Source organism: Vigna umbellata, chromosome 6 (genome assembly GCF_029865625.1).
Source record: "Vigna umbellata cultivar VRB3 chromosome 6, Vumbellata_1.0, whole genome shotgun sequence".
In the NCBI taxonomy this organism is placed as follows: Eukaryota; Viridiplantae; Streptophyta; class Magnoliopsida; order Fabales; family Fabaceae; genus Vigna; species Vigna umbellata.
The window spans coordinates 34,343,982-34,358,808 of record NC_142170.1 but is presented as its reverse complement, the minus strand read 5'-3'; the positions used below and the strand labels follow the sequence as shown (position 1 = coordinate 34,358,808).

The following is a 14,827-nucleotide window of genomic DNA, read 5'->3' as shown; positions in this document are numbered from 1 at the left end:
AAGAGTTTTTAAAAAGTGAATTATTGGATGTTCTTTATACAACTTTTTTAAAAGCTAAAAATAAAATAAAAAACCAAAATTTGTGTATTCAATGTATTATTTCTATTTAAATATAGAAGTTATTTTTTTGGTTTTAAAATACGATTTACGCATTGTTATAATTTTTAAAAGTTTATTTATTTTCATAAATTTGAATAAAAATATAATAAAACTCCCTCTTTTTTATGTCTGTGTTGAATTTACATAGCAATAAATCAGAAATAGACAGCTAGCCCTACATTTTCACCATAATAACATTCACACCTGTTCATTCTCTCTTGTTGTAAAATGTGCTTCACATGTTCTTACAACTGTGTGTAAGATAGAGAGAACCTTATCTTAAAGCTACCATCTCTCCCTCAGTCTTCTCTCTGGAAAAACAACTCTTTCTTTTATCAGCTCAATATTCCATCACAATTTGTAAGTTTTCTTCCATTCACAGCACAACTCAACGTTGTTTATGTCGTGTTGCTCTTTCGTTATTTAACTTCAAGTTCTTATTATAATCTTTCTTTACTTCAGATACCTCACTCTGTTTTCTGACCCAAGATCTTCAATACAAGAGTTCAGGTTCGTATACACTATTCTTTTTTCTTTTCAATTAGCTATATCTTCTTTATGTTTTTCTTATTTTACATTATTATTAATATTAAAGTTTACTTTTTTTATCAGTATTTTTCGTGTGAAGAATAAATATTTTAAAACTATCATGTCTGTGTGCTCTTTTTATTTATTTGAGATGCATCCTTTATTATTATGAAATATATAAATATCTTTATAAAATCACTAATCAATTATTTAAATGTTTTTAATACGAAGTGATGGCTTTTTTAGATTTTGCTTTTCAGACATTATGAAAACGGATCCTTGTTACACCGTTTAAATCTTTATTGAATTTGATTATCTCGAAAATATCAAATAATTTCTGAACAATAATGTCCAAGGTTTTCATTAATTTGTTTTATGTTATTATGAGAATTTAGCAACAACCATTTTAATATTTGTTTCCTTTTAATTAATGCAAAAGGTTTACAAAAACATTAAATAATATATAAAAAAACAAGTTAAATACAACTTTAGCAATAGTTCGTTTTCTTTATTATTGTGGGAATTTTGCTAACATATATTTATATTTATATATATATATATATATATATATATATATATATATATAAATGTTTAAATTAAAAATAAAAATAGTAAATTTCATCAACACAAACATTAAATACAAAATGTCAGAACTACATGACTTTGAGTTTTTTCATTGATGGAAAAGTGCTTTTATTGAGAGTACCCAAGAGCAGTATTGAAAGTAATATTAATTTATAAAAATTAGTTTTTGTCCAAAACAAATATTGTTCATTATATAAATTTGATTATTTTACTTTAAAAGACAAAATAAAAATTGAAAAAGTTATATTATTTTATACATTATTTAATTAAAAATAGTCCTTCTTTCTTTTATTTTTCATCTTGTTCCACCACTTCCCCTTGGTGGAGGACCATTGGAATGAACATAAACTGTTAAACGGATACCAAATTTTAGGTTAAATTTTTTTAGTTTTACGTGAAGACAAAAACAAAATCAAAGTGAAATACTTTACTTAAAATGTTAAAAGTTTGGCATAATACTCAATTTTGTCCCCACTTTGGTTCGGAAATCTCAAGTTAGTCCCTTTATAGAAAAGTGAGTTGAATGGATCCTTACTTGTAATTAATTGACTCTAATGAGTCCCTTCCGTTAAATAGAAGGAAAAGGAGTTAGTGGACTGATGATGTGGCAGTGGACATGCCTGGTGCTGATTACCAGCTCACCAAACTCCTCGGACTTCGCCCCTATGTGAAGAGGTACATGATGTACCAACAGGGGTGCTTTGCTGGAGGCACGGTTCTTCGATTGGCTAAGGATTTGGCCGAGAACAACAAGGGTGCCCGTGTGCTTGTCGTGTGTTCTGAGATCACTGCAGTCACCTTCCGTGGCCCAAGTGACACCCACTTGGACAGTCTTGTCGGACAGGCACTCTTTGGAGATGGAGCAGCTGCGGTGATAGTTGGTTCTGATCCAATTCCACAGATTGAGAAACCATTGTTTGAACTGGTTTGGACTGCACAGACCATTGCTCCAGACAGCGAAGGTGCTATTGATGGACACCTTCGTGAAGTTGGACTCACCTTTCACCTCCTTAAGGATGTTCCCGGGATTGTCTCAAAGTAATCATTAAAGTTTTATAATAGTTTTATTAAATAATCTAAAAATGGAAAATATAAGAAACTATTATTATAGAATACATTAAAAGCTTGAATAAATGTGTTTCACCGAGAGTTTCCAATTTTGACTTAAAACGGTTGTATGAAAAAGTATACAATTTTAAGGGATTGGGTCATGGTGGTTGTGTTTTTTTTTTCTCTGAAGAAATTCGAGCATTGCTTGTAGAAGGGTTGATCTGAAAATTGAAATTTTTTGTTGATGCTTGATCTGGGGTGCTGTGTCGAGTTTGTTTCTGGAAAGCATAGGAATTTGGAGTGATGGTGGTTTGAGAAAGTATCAGAGGAATGGTGATGGAAGTGTTTAACTAGTACATGAGGGAAGATTTGTGTAGTGATGGCTTCAACCAACCCTTCTCCAAATGCTTCCCCTGTTGCAGTGCCTCCTGTTCTTGGTGGTATTTTATCACCACCACCTTCTTCATCTTCTCCAACCAATTCCTCCAACCCCCCATCATCTCTCAATTCTTCCCAGCCCAATCAAACACCCAATTCCCCTGCTCCTTCATCTCCCTCTGACCCTTCAGCTCCACCTCCTTCACCTCCTCAGGCAGTGCCTGTAACCCCTCCTCCTTCCATTTCACTCTCTCCTCCACCATCTTCTCCACCACCACCAACTCTGCCCCCTCCTTCACCACCAGCATCTCCAACGCCACCAGTTGTAACATCTCCCCCTCACCACCAGCCACCACCACTGCCTCTCCTCCAGCTGAGCTTCCACCTTCCCCTCCAGTTTTGTCTCCACCATCTTCACCAACTGTTTCCCCTCCTCCCCAATCTCCTCCCGCTACAATTCCCCCTCCTTCTCAACCAATTTCACCATCTCCTCCTCCTGCCAATGTTCCAAGGCCACCATCCACTGGTACTCCTCCATAGAAAGAAAGTCCTCCCAAACAATTGCGAAAATGGGAACCCTAACACCAATCAAACACCCAATTCCCCAATCTCCTCCCCATCATTTCTGTTTGGTTGCAGAAGTTGTGTTTGAAGATGATGGAAGAAAACAATTGCGAAAATGGGAACCCTAACACTACGTAATCACGCAAACAATTGCGTATTGACACCTCACCAAAGACAACTGCCACATCATCAGTCCACTAACTCCGTTTCCTTCTATTTAACGGAAGGGACTCATTAGAGTCAATTAATTACAAGTAAGGATCCATTCAACTCACTTTTCTATAAAGGGACTAACTTGAGATTTCCGAACCAAAGTGGGGACAAAATTGGGTATTATGCCTAAAAGTTTATACCAATTTATTTAAAAAATAAGTTTTATTAAAAGAAAATCAAAACAATGTGAAATACAATACTTAAAATGTTAAAAGTTTATAGTAATTTATTTAAAAAGTAAGTTTTGTTAAATTATTTGGAAGGTTTTAATTACGTTTTTTATTTATTTTAAAATTATAAAAACCGATATTTTAGTGAATATTGTATTTTAATTCCTCCTTGCTACACTACTAAAACAGAACAAACATTTTCTACTAATTTCTTTTGATTTTTTTTCTTTCAAAATACTTATAAATTTTGTTATGAATAATAATTTATAAGAAATTGCTACTAAATTTTATAGAAAATATTATACACAGAACATCTTTTACAAAAAAAAAATGTTTTCAAAGTATTTGCAAATTTTATAAATTTTTAAAATATATTATCCACGAAAGAATTATCTATCACTTAAAATTTTTAGGAAAAATAACAAAAAGAAATATTTTTTGAAAAATTTTATAATAAATTTACAAGAAAATTTTCATGAAATACAAAAAAATTCTATGTTATACATGTAGATACCGGTCTTTAAAAATTAACTTATTAAAATAAATTATTTGTAAGACAAACATTATTAACTAAATAATTATTTGAAGTTTAATATTTTATTTAAAATGTTTTTTAAAATTTTTCTTCTATTTAAACTCTATACTTATAATTTATTTAAATTTATTCATTAATAAGATTAGTTTTATTTATATTAATATTTTATTGCATAATTTTATTTAAAACATTTTTTTAAATAATTTTATTTAAAACATTTTTTTAAATAATTTTACTTAAAATTTATGAGTAAAATAAAAAGTATTTATAAATACTTACAAGTATAAAATAATTTGTAAATATATTTTTAAGTGCAGAACCTTTTAGTGTGTGTCTAACACATTAAGCTGCTATCTACAGAAGCATGTAAAAACAGAGTCCAACAAACTCTCCTCTTCTCTCTCACCACAGCTATCAACTAAGAGCCACATGCAGCAGGTAAAATATTTTATGTTCTAATAATTATTATTGTTAGGGATTAAAAAAGAAATTATATATTTATTTTTGAATTGAGAGATTATACAATTAGATATTATACAGTTATATATTTGATCATGTAATAAAATTATTTTATTTTAATAAATGCAAAAAGAATAATAATGCATAAATGGTAAGATAGTCGTACTAAAAAATAATATCAAACAATTCTCCTTTGCCCTAACTTTGATTGTTGTAAGTGGACGAGGATATATTACAATTATTTGTTCTGGAGCATAATAAAAATCATGTGAGTCCTTAAAGTTACAGGCTTCTTTAACACGAGTCTCTTTTCATTTTTTTGTGGCATTGTATCAAGACAAGTGTGGGATAATATTGTGTCTAAGTAGCAAATGTGTTTTTTCCTAACATCATGTCGCCAATAAAACGATATTTATCAATTAGTTATATAATATATTTATGGATTTGAACAAGGAACATACTTCACCAATCCATATGCATTTCGTATAAGAATTTTTACCTTTTTATACGTTCTTGTTTAGATAAAACAATTTAATATCGCACTTAAGATAAAATTTTATTTTAAAAAAATTTAAATAATTTGTTTTTATCTTTCAATAAAATTGACTTAGTTTGACCTTTAATTTAACATGACTTATCTTGATCTTTGACTTCTGCAAAATTAACTTGTCCTTCTACCTCTATCGACTTGTCTTAATTTTTAGTCTATACCAAATCGACTTCAATCTCGATCGATCCGATAAGACTCGTCTCAATTTTTAGAAAGATTCATCTGCAAACCCATCATACTTTTCAACTCCCCCATCCTTTAACAACATTAAATCTTCAATCAACAAACTAAAATATAGATTTATTAGTTCTCTTGGAGCAAAGATAATAAATAATACAACATGTATTTTCTCTTCATGCACTACCAAGAACTATATTTGTCAAGTTAGTCCATCTCACAGGACTTAACCCTTTTATATGGGTTGAAGTCAAAAAAGCTCAAACGGCTAAATCATTTATTAAAAAAGTTTATAAGATCAAATATCTATAGAGTGTTTCATCCTACACCTCTAACATCTCATCCTTTATTTTTAAAAATTTCATTTTTAACCTTTAGACATCTTACACCTTCAACTTTTTTAAAAATTTCATTTTTAATTTTAATAAATATCTTTTTATTTTTATCTCTTTCCTATTAAAAATACTTTAATAAATATCATTTTATTTTATTCTCTTTAATAAGACATTCTACACCACCTTAATAATAATATAATTTAATTTAAAATTTAAGTATTATTTAATATAATTTTATATTTAAGTTTTCATGTTACAAGCAAATCTAAATTACCTCCCATTTTTTAAAATTTGTACAAAATATAATCATTACACTAATTTCCATCAAAACTACATTTTTTTTATTAGATAATAAAAAATTACTCTTGTAATCTTAGGTATTCAAGATTGTAGAAAAATGTTTAGAATGAGGAAGAAAAAAGAACATTAGTGAAATATAATGTGAAACTTGAAACTGTTCACTACAAAAATAATTAATTTTAAGGGGGGTTATTTACCGGCGGTTTTAAAAACCCCGAGTAGTTCCTGCGGTTTATGTCTAAAACCGCATGTATTTCTGGCGGTTATAACAAAACCGCCCCTAAAATATAATTTTTTAATTTTTAAAATACTTATCAACATATCCCCGCTCTCGCCTTCACTCATTACTTTCGAAATCCATCTAATCTAATTCTCTGAAACTATCACTAAACCCTAACCTCCTTCCCCGCCTTTATCAAATTCTCCCCCAAACCCTTCACCGCACCACAATCTTCTCCTGCTCTCCTTCGTGTTCGTCTTCTCCTGCTCTCCTTCGTGTTCGTCTTCTCCTGCTTGAGATATGTGAACATTTGATGATTTATCTGATGATGGAGGCGTCTATGACTCTGTAGGAAAGGGGAGCCAAAATACCTGCACAGTGTTGGAGCTGTTTGCACTCGCTGCTCCTCCTCCTCCATATCTGTCCGTGGTGTTGCTTGGAATGTTTGATTGTGAATCAAGGTTTAATTTTATTACCCTTTTTCTGTTTCATTTTTGGAATAGGTTTTAGATTAGGTATATTTTTCTGTTGAAAATAAAGCAAGTTTCTCTGATTCTTTTCTTAATATGGTTTTTTCATATGCTTTGCCTCTGAAGTGCCTCTTTCTGATACGAGTTACTTTCTTGTTCTCCTATCTTGCACACTCTGCCTCCACAAATTTCTACAAAGCTTCTGCCTCCACAAATGATCTACCGGTATTTTTGTAGGTCCCAAGCTCTGAAATATTCTTCAGTTTGAATGCTACTATTGTTGGCTTAGCTGTTGATTCTGAAGGACCTGAAAATTTACCTTGGTGTTTTGGCCTTGGTACGTCATTTGACTAACTTCCTGAATTTGAAGTGTTTCATTATGTTCTGTTCTGAAACCGAGGATAATTTTTTACTGAAATACTTCTGCAGCATTGAAATTTTAGATTAAAAAGCTAATAAGGTTGCAATAGTAAAGCAAACTACCTGAAAATGCCCATTCTATGTTTTACAAGTCTTTGAAAACATCAAATGCCTTGTAAACAAAATGGTAATGCTATTTGAAAGAAATGGTATTATTGAACTTAAACAATTTCAAATTTTGTAAGACAAAAGTATTGTGAACTAAATGTGCATTTTTGAGTTAGCTTATCTTGTATATCTGTCTATTGGTTGTGAGAAGTTTACCACTGTCTCAGCTTTGCAATGACATAAACTGTAGTATATCTGGAGAGATCTCTACCTATCTAGGCTATCATGCTTCCAAAGATGTTGAAGAGAGAGAATAAAACAAGAATATGACTGTCACAAATCAAAAAGGCTATTGTTCTAGTTGAGTAGTTATGCATTTTGATAATTCTAAGCAAATCATTTTTTAACACATCTTGATTTCTTATGTTTCAGGGATTGTGAGGGGCATTGACACAGTAAAAGGTGTGCTATATGTCATTACTCCTGTGCCACATAGTTCCTTGGAAAAGGTCAACCTCTTGCTACAGGGTTATATTCAAATTCCCTCTTGTTTGTTGCAGGCAAGATATTGTTTTACATGCTTTTTCTTTCTTCTTAACATAATATTACAGAAATGAAAGATAATATGTTGAAGTTCATTCAATCTGCTTTCTTTCTGTTGTCTCAGCCTTTTCTACTAGTTGCTAGAATGTGTTCAGTTATTTATATTAGTAGGTTTATTCTTTATTGCTGATGGCAACTAATAGACGAACAGATATTTAACACGATAATAATTATTATTATTTCTGACTGGAATTCATGATTAAGAAAATGTTTCTTCTTATACAAAAAATGACTTATTTTCAGGTTCAGGGATGCATCTCACCATACATGTCAGCAAATACTTTGGCTATAAACTAGTTATTCATGTGTTAGCGAAGAGAATCATTTCAGTAGCATATTAGCAGGGTAACAGCCATTATAGTTTACTTATATTATCATTTTTCCTTATTTGCTATATACAATTTTGTTTACTGTTATTTATATTTATAAACAGTAGATGTACATTTGTGGATATTTAGCATTGAAATTATACTCGATTGCTTGTGGATATATATATATATATATATATATATATATATATATATATATATATATATATATATATATACTTTCTTTTCTATTTTTTACAAGATCAATTAGGTATCTTTTAAATACTACAATTTCATAAACTTCCTCGGTCTTCATTTTTTAACGTATGTAATTTTTTTCTTTTTTGTATTTGTTTTTAATTAATAAGGTGAATCAGGTTTGTATTTTTAGAAGATACTCCGATCCTTAAATTTAGTATAATTACTTTTATCATTAATGTGAACGTAAATAAATTAATTTTATCAATATAATATTTATAGTATAATTTAATATTAATGGGTCTTTAGATTTGAATCCAGTGATCCATTTATCTTAATTAAGTTAGTGTTTAACTATATTTTGTTATGTTTAAAAATAAACACTATGTCATTAGTTTTAATCAAAGCTTCACTCATTTTTTTAATTCTCTTTGCTTTGTTCAATCAACATTAGAACTTTTCATATTTTGTGAATTTTTTTGTTGGCACAACTTATGTTGAGAGATCAATTTCATTCTTTTTAGTAAGTGTATTCTTGTATATATTCTAATTTATTTTGATGATCTAAAAATTCATAATCAATATTATAACAACATTTTTGTATTCACTTCTTGTGTATCAGGGAGTCCTATTAGCTGTGTTACAAGATTTGGAGACTATTCTGCTAAAAAATCTCAAGTGGTAATACAAAAAATTCCGACTTTGTCCTCAGTTTTGAAAAATGTTCTTGTCAATTACTTGTATTTCTTTATGTTGTGTATTATTTCCTTAATTTGTTTGCTATGTCAAATTGGTGTTATTTCAGTCGTTGTTCATTTTAGTGCTTTGATGGCTGGATTTTGTTCCCTGTACTTTGGTGTACTTAGAAATTTTCTAGAAAATATTTCTTGAAATTGCACTTGCTAAGAGTCATTTTTGCATCATTGCTCTTGTATTCTGAATTGAGATTGATCAACTTGGGATTTAAGTGTGTAGGCTTTGCTTGTATGTTCTACAATAGTAGAGGTCTTAAACACATCAATTTTAGCTTTGATCAAAAACACATAATTAATCAATCATGTTTGGTCGAGACTCCTAAATTCAAATCTGCATGCTCCAGCAAAATCAAATTAAAAACCAAATTTGTTTGCTTGCATTGGCTGGTATATGTAATGAAACCTTGTATTTGCTTTGTCAGAAATTATAGTTCACTTTCACTAAATGGCTACTGCATGACTTTTCACATAACTAGTCCTAGCTAGTACAACAACAAATAACTTACCCTTTCAACTTTGTATGCATCACACAATGCGTTTATTAATCCTTTGGTATATGTAAATTACAGCTATAAATATCATCACTTATCACACAGTATAAATGGATCATCTTTTGTAAACTTTGGTCTCATTGGGATTTCAAATGAGTACAAACCCTTGCTTCCTTGTAAACTTTGCCTTCTCTGCAATAGTAACCTCTGCTTGGATTGCAATGACTATCCTGTGAGCAAATGCACACCTCTTCTAAAGCCCATCCATCTTTCACTATCATCACCCCATCTTTTAGTCCAAGCATTTGGTCTGTCCACGTACTTGAGAAAACCCCTTCTGAATCATACTTCTCTTTAACCCTCAAAAATTTCTCTGCATTTTTGTACTTCTTGATGGCTCCTTCAAACGCCAAGTTCCTATTCTTACCCCAATGAGGTAATCCTCCATATTTGAAAATCCCAATTTGCTCAATCTCTTCAACAATGTCTTCATAGAGCCTAGGACTCATAGGGTCCTTGCTACGGTAGTAGGTAATATCAAAGTCTAAAGCATCCTCTTGCTTCCCCAAGTAGGCATTTGAAGCCTTCACATAACGCATGAGAATTCCCTTGTAAAGCATCATCTTGCTTCATATATTGTAAAATCAAAGCCATTCATTGTAAGAAACCATTATAGTTCAGACAGTTAAGCATTAGATGTGATCTTTCTTTGGATTGTCATAATCTCTTTAGTGACAATTCATGATGTATCTCTTTAGTGATATAATTATTGATTGACAATTCTTGCTACTGTTTTTGCAAACATCTTAAGTTTAAATATAAGTATATTGCTGCCAACTCAATAGTTTGTCTCTTTATACAAATGCAATGTTTTTAATGTTGGCATCATTGATTACGTTGTATGTAGGAAAAAATTCAAACATATGAATCTACAACATCGTCTCAATCAAAAGAAATATCAAGTTTAGATTCATTGGCTCATGCTTTAGGAAGCCAAGAGCATTGTGGACGTGTTCGCGGTCTAGGTTTGGGTCCTTGCCCATCTAAAGTCTTTGGAATCCATGCTCGTTCTCATATTGGATCATCTTCATCTACTCCTTCTAATGTTGAATTACAATCCCAGGTTAATGAATATTTAAATATTTATTTGGTTTGTTCCTTTTAAAATTAACATGTTAGGTATCATATTTCTTACTTTTTAAATAAATTTTTCTGTTATAGGTATCTTCATTGACTTCTTCTAATGTTAAATTGGAATCTCAGGTTAATGAATATTTACTTGGTTTGTTTCTTTTAAGATTAACATGTTAGGTATCATATTTCTAACTTTTTAAATAAATTTTTCTGTTATAGGTATCTTCATTGACATCACAAGTCAATGAAATGAAGGCAATCATGACACTTTTGTTGCAAAATCATCAAGGTCCATTGCCTTCACAATTTGCAGTATTTCAAAGATCATCGGTAATAATTGTTAAATTTATTTGTACGATTTTTTATTAAATATATTATCGACTAACTATTATGTTATATTATAGGTATCTGATCAAGGGAGTGGACCAAACAATGGATGTAATGAAGAAAAAAATTAGATAGTTATTGAATACTTTTATGAGTCATACTTTTAGTATTGAACATCTATATTGAACATATGTAATGAACATCTTTCTTTTTAATTTTTATGTATGAACAATTAGTTGTATGAATGCTATTAGGTTGAACAATTAGTTGTATGAATGCTATTAGGTTGAATAATGTAGTTTATTTTATACAATATTATTAAATTTTAGTTCATATTAATTTATTGTTTGTTTTGTCAATAAAACCATTTCTATTATAATCTAATTTTATTACATTAAAAAAAAATGAACTATACAAATTCCCGGCGGTTTTAACCCCGGTAAACTAAACCATCAAAAGTAGGGGCGGTTTTGAGATAACCCCAGCTTGTTCCGGCGGTTTTTGACTCGCCCCGCTATTCCCGGCGGTTTCTACAAAACCCCCGGAAATTCCGGCGGTTTCTACAAAACCCCCGGAAATTCCGGCGGTTTCTACAAAACCCCTGGAAATTCCGGCGGTTCCAGGGAACCCCCGCTAATACTGGCGGTTTTTTCAGAACCGCCGGTGCTTGCTTGGCGACGGACGTTTTCCCACCGGTTTTTCCAACCGCGGGAAATATGATTTGCGGGGGTTAAAACCGCCGGTAACATTTAAAATAACCGCCGGTAAAAATACAGATTTTTGTAGTGGTTGGAGAGAGATTACAAAGCACATAAAATGAATAGCTAAAACTGTACTAAAAATGAACTAATTTGGTTTTGAGAGGTCAGCTCCATTCTAATCTTGTCCGAACCCATTTTACATGGAACTTTGGAAGTTAGGAATTTAAAAAGCCCACTATTAAGTGAAAAAAGAAAATAGGATTTAGTTTTAGAAAGTCAAGGTCATGAAGTAGGAACTCAAATGACAGTTCCACCAATAAGTAAGTTGTAAATAGTAAAACAAATCAGAAAAATATTCTTTACTTAAATTATTAAATAGATTCATTCCATTTGAAGTTAGAAAAAATTAGAAATTTCTTGACTTTTTTTATTTTCAAACTAGGTATCTCGTTAATTTCCTTCTATTGTGAATATGAAACCTAATGAGAAAGTAATTTGTCACATTTTCTTTCACACTACAAAAATAATTAATATTAATAATGATCAAAATACATTGGTAATGTTTAAAATATGTCAATAAATTAAGATTATCAACGGTAAAATCAATAAATTTTTTATTGATAAATTTTATCGATGAAATATAAATTTTATTAATAATTATTAACAAAATATTTAGTCAGCAATTATTGATAAAAAGTTTTCATCAATAAAATTTTTTTGATAAAAAATTATAAATCTTTGATAAATATTGTAATTTGATTTATATTTATTTATTTACAAAAAAATTTCATCCATAATTTGAATAATTTTTGTAACATGACTTACATTAAATATAAGGATTTTAGAATTATTTGGATTTGGATTTGTAAACAAATGCTTACCTTGGAATAATTGAAAGATACCAAATAAAATTCACAGAAGGGCTATCTCTGCCATCTTAGTACTATTATCTTGATCATTGTTCTTCATCTTGTTATGTGATGACCCACACTTTGAACAATTTATTTTTTCAGCTCTTCGTAATCTTTTAAATATAATATGCAATTATTAAAGTGTGCATATTTCTTTTTCTATTTCATATACATCAAATAAAGTATTTCTTCTTATCCTTTAGCAATTGACTTAATTTTTTAATCTTTTACCAATCCACTCATTGACCGTCTTTAAACTCGTTAACCTTAATATTGTTAACAAACCATGTGAAGTTAGTGGAATCACGACAAAAATTGAGTCTTTGCAACATTAAATATAACATATGTGCTTATTCAAAAATATTCAGTTCTAACATCTTGAATAATATTCTTCAATCAATCATGCATATAGATCTTGCTTGTTTTTTTCTTTTAATTAAAGTTGTGACTTTATCCAATTAAAAAAAATCACATTTAAAGTTCATTATCATATAAATTTTAATCAAACATTTTATATTTCACAAAATTTTGAGAACCCTTTTACGTTGCTTAAGTGACACAATGAAAGCAGTGTCATCAAATAAATGACAAGGAGCTTCAACAAAATGTATGAAATATAGATAAGAATACATATACATAAAAAATAATTAACCATCCAAAACGGAGACAATTTAAGATTAAATACAATGATTATCAATACTCCCTCATCTTGTTTTATACGAAGCAAATCACATGTACAACTTAATTTGGAAGTAGTACTTAAATATCTCATTGAATTTCAAACAATAAACTAATATTCACTCAATGAAATACAAAACACTTTCAAACTTCCCATAATTTAATCAATATGTTTTGTTGAGGTTCGAATGCTCCTAGAAGACCCAGTATCAATATATTAAAAAATATAATAAAAATAATAATATCTATTTAAATAATTACATGTACCATAATTATAAATGTTAGAGTTCACACACTCTCATAATCTTCTAAAATCCATAAATAATATCTAATTATCATATAATTAGACCAAATTATAGATAAACTAAGGATATGTATAAAGATATTAATAAAAGATTTAAAGAATAATTCTAATGTATTATTTCAAAAAGTAAAGAACCATATATATACATACAATGATTCTATCATTTTTTATCTATTAAAGGAATGATAGGTGTACAAATTTGCACAAATTAAAATAATATCTAAAGTATAACTAACATAATATTTGATTGCCTAATATCCGTTAATAAAATATTTGACATATCTTAACACTCCCACTCAAGTTGGTGCATGGATATCACACATTCCCAACTTGAATAGAGATTCATTAAACAATCTTCTTGACACTTCTTTGGTGAGAACATCATCCAACTGCAATTCTGATCTTACAAAAAGAAACAAAATTATTTCAGCTTCAAGTTTCTCTTTGATGAAATGTCTATCAATATCCACATGTTTTGTTCTATCATGTTGCACATGATTGTGAGCAATTGCTATAGCCGAAGTATTGTTACAGTACAAACTCATAGCTTCATTTGGTTTAAAGCCCAAATCTGATAGCACATTTTTCATTCACAAAAGTTCACATATACCTAATGTCATGCCTCTCAATTATGCTTCAACACTAGATCTTGCTACTACAGACTGTTTTTTACTCCTCCAAGTTACAAGATTCCCTCCTACAAAAGTAAAGTATCCAAAGGTAGATCTTCTATCATCTTTTGAACCTGCCAAATCTGTATCAGTGTACCCTTCTACCTTTAAGTTTCCATGATTTGAGAACAAAGTTCCTTTTCCAGGAGCGGAATTCAAATATCTCAAAATCCTCTCCACAACATCCATATGAAGCTTTCGTGGGTCATAAAATAACAATTATTACACATTCTTTATTAACATAAAATATGGCTTTTATACAGCAAAGACGTGAAGATTCAATTTTTTTCACAAACAAATCTCCCATCTTGTCTTTTTGTAATCAATAATTTGTACTATTTAAAGTAATTATATTTGTTTTTGTCTACGTTCAAACAAGTAAATATAGGTCCAAAATAGATTCACTAACCATGAGGGAAACAACACACCAACTAAAAATACTAAAGTATGTCATAAAAATATTTTTTCTAAACTTGCAAATATTTATGAGGAGTAACAATAATAAAATAGCAACAATAATTATAAAAGAACACTAATATTTTTAACATGAGAAAATTTTCGTGAGAAGTAAAAACTCACCGACACAAACCAATTAATCATACTTCATTAAGATCAAATATGGGTATAATAAAGTAAAAGACCACA

General features: G+C 29.9%; 2 protein-coding genes, 2 long non-coding RNA genes and 1 pseudogene across 4 annotated transcripts; 4 read left to right on the top strand and 1 right to left on the bottom strand.

The window, feature by feature from the left end:
• The first annotated feature begins 311 nt into the window (after positions 1-311).
• LOC148197307 (uncharacterized) lies at positions 312-4,820 on the top strand. The gene is made up of 3 exons (XR_015780214.1): positions 312-459; positions 562-609; positions 4,483-4,820. It is a non-coding gene; the product is annotated as an uncharacterized LOC148197307 (long non-coding RNA).
• Positions 1,829-2,254, top strand: LOC148197308 (chalcone synthase). The gene has a single exon (XM_088093006.1). It carries the CDS (start codon positions 1,829-1,831, stop codon positions 2,252-2,254), a length of 426 nt encoding a protein of 141 aa, XP_087949132.1.
• A 1,473-nt stretch (positions 4,821-6,293) lies between the features above and the next one.
• Positions 6,294-7,582, top strand: LOC148197306 (uncharacterized). Its single transcript, XR_015780182.1, has 3 exons — positions 6,294-6,624; positions 6,760-6,970; positions 7,534-7,582. It is a non-coding gene; the product is annotated as an uncharacterized LOC148197306 (long non-coding RNA).
• A 925-nt stretch (positions 7,583-8,507) lies between these two features.
• On the top strand, positions 8,508-11,260 carry LOC148197305 (uncharacterized). Its single transcript, XM_088093660.1, has 6 exons — positions 8,508-8,511; positions 8,833-8,891; positions 10,364-10,579; positions 10,678-10,719; positions 10,810-10,920; positions 10,995-11,260. The coding sequence occupies exons 1-6, from the start codon at positions 8,508-8,510 to the stop codon at positions 11,046-11,048; spliced, it is 486 nt and encodes a 161-aa protein (XP_087949786.1). The 3' UTR covers positions 11,049-11,260.
• LOC124847864 (putative L-gulonolactone oxidase 6 pseudogene) lies at positions 9,012-10,354 on the bottom strand (annotated as a pseudogene).
• Positions 11,261-14,827: the final 3,567 nt, after the last annotated feature.

Excerpts from the sequence above, each read along its gene's own strand:
- LOC148197308 (XM_088093006.1), top strand. The coding sequence starts at position 1,829 with ATGCCTGGTGCTGATTACCAGCTCACCAAACTCCTCGGACTTCGCCCC.
- LOC148197305 (XM_088093660.1), top strand. Across the intron at positions 8,892-10,363 it reads CTGCTAAAAAATCTCAAGTG|GAAAAAATTCAAACATATGA; the intron begins GTAATACAAAAA and ends CGTTGTATGTAG. Across the intron at positions 10,921-10,994 it reads CAGTATTTCAAAGATCATCG|GTATCTGATCAAGGGAGTGG; the intron begins GTAATAATTGTT and ends GTTATATTATAG.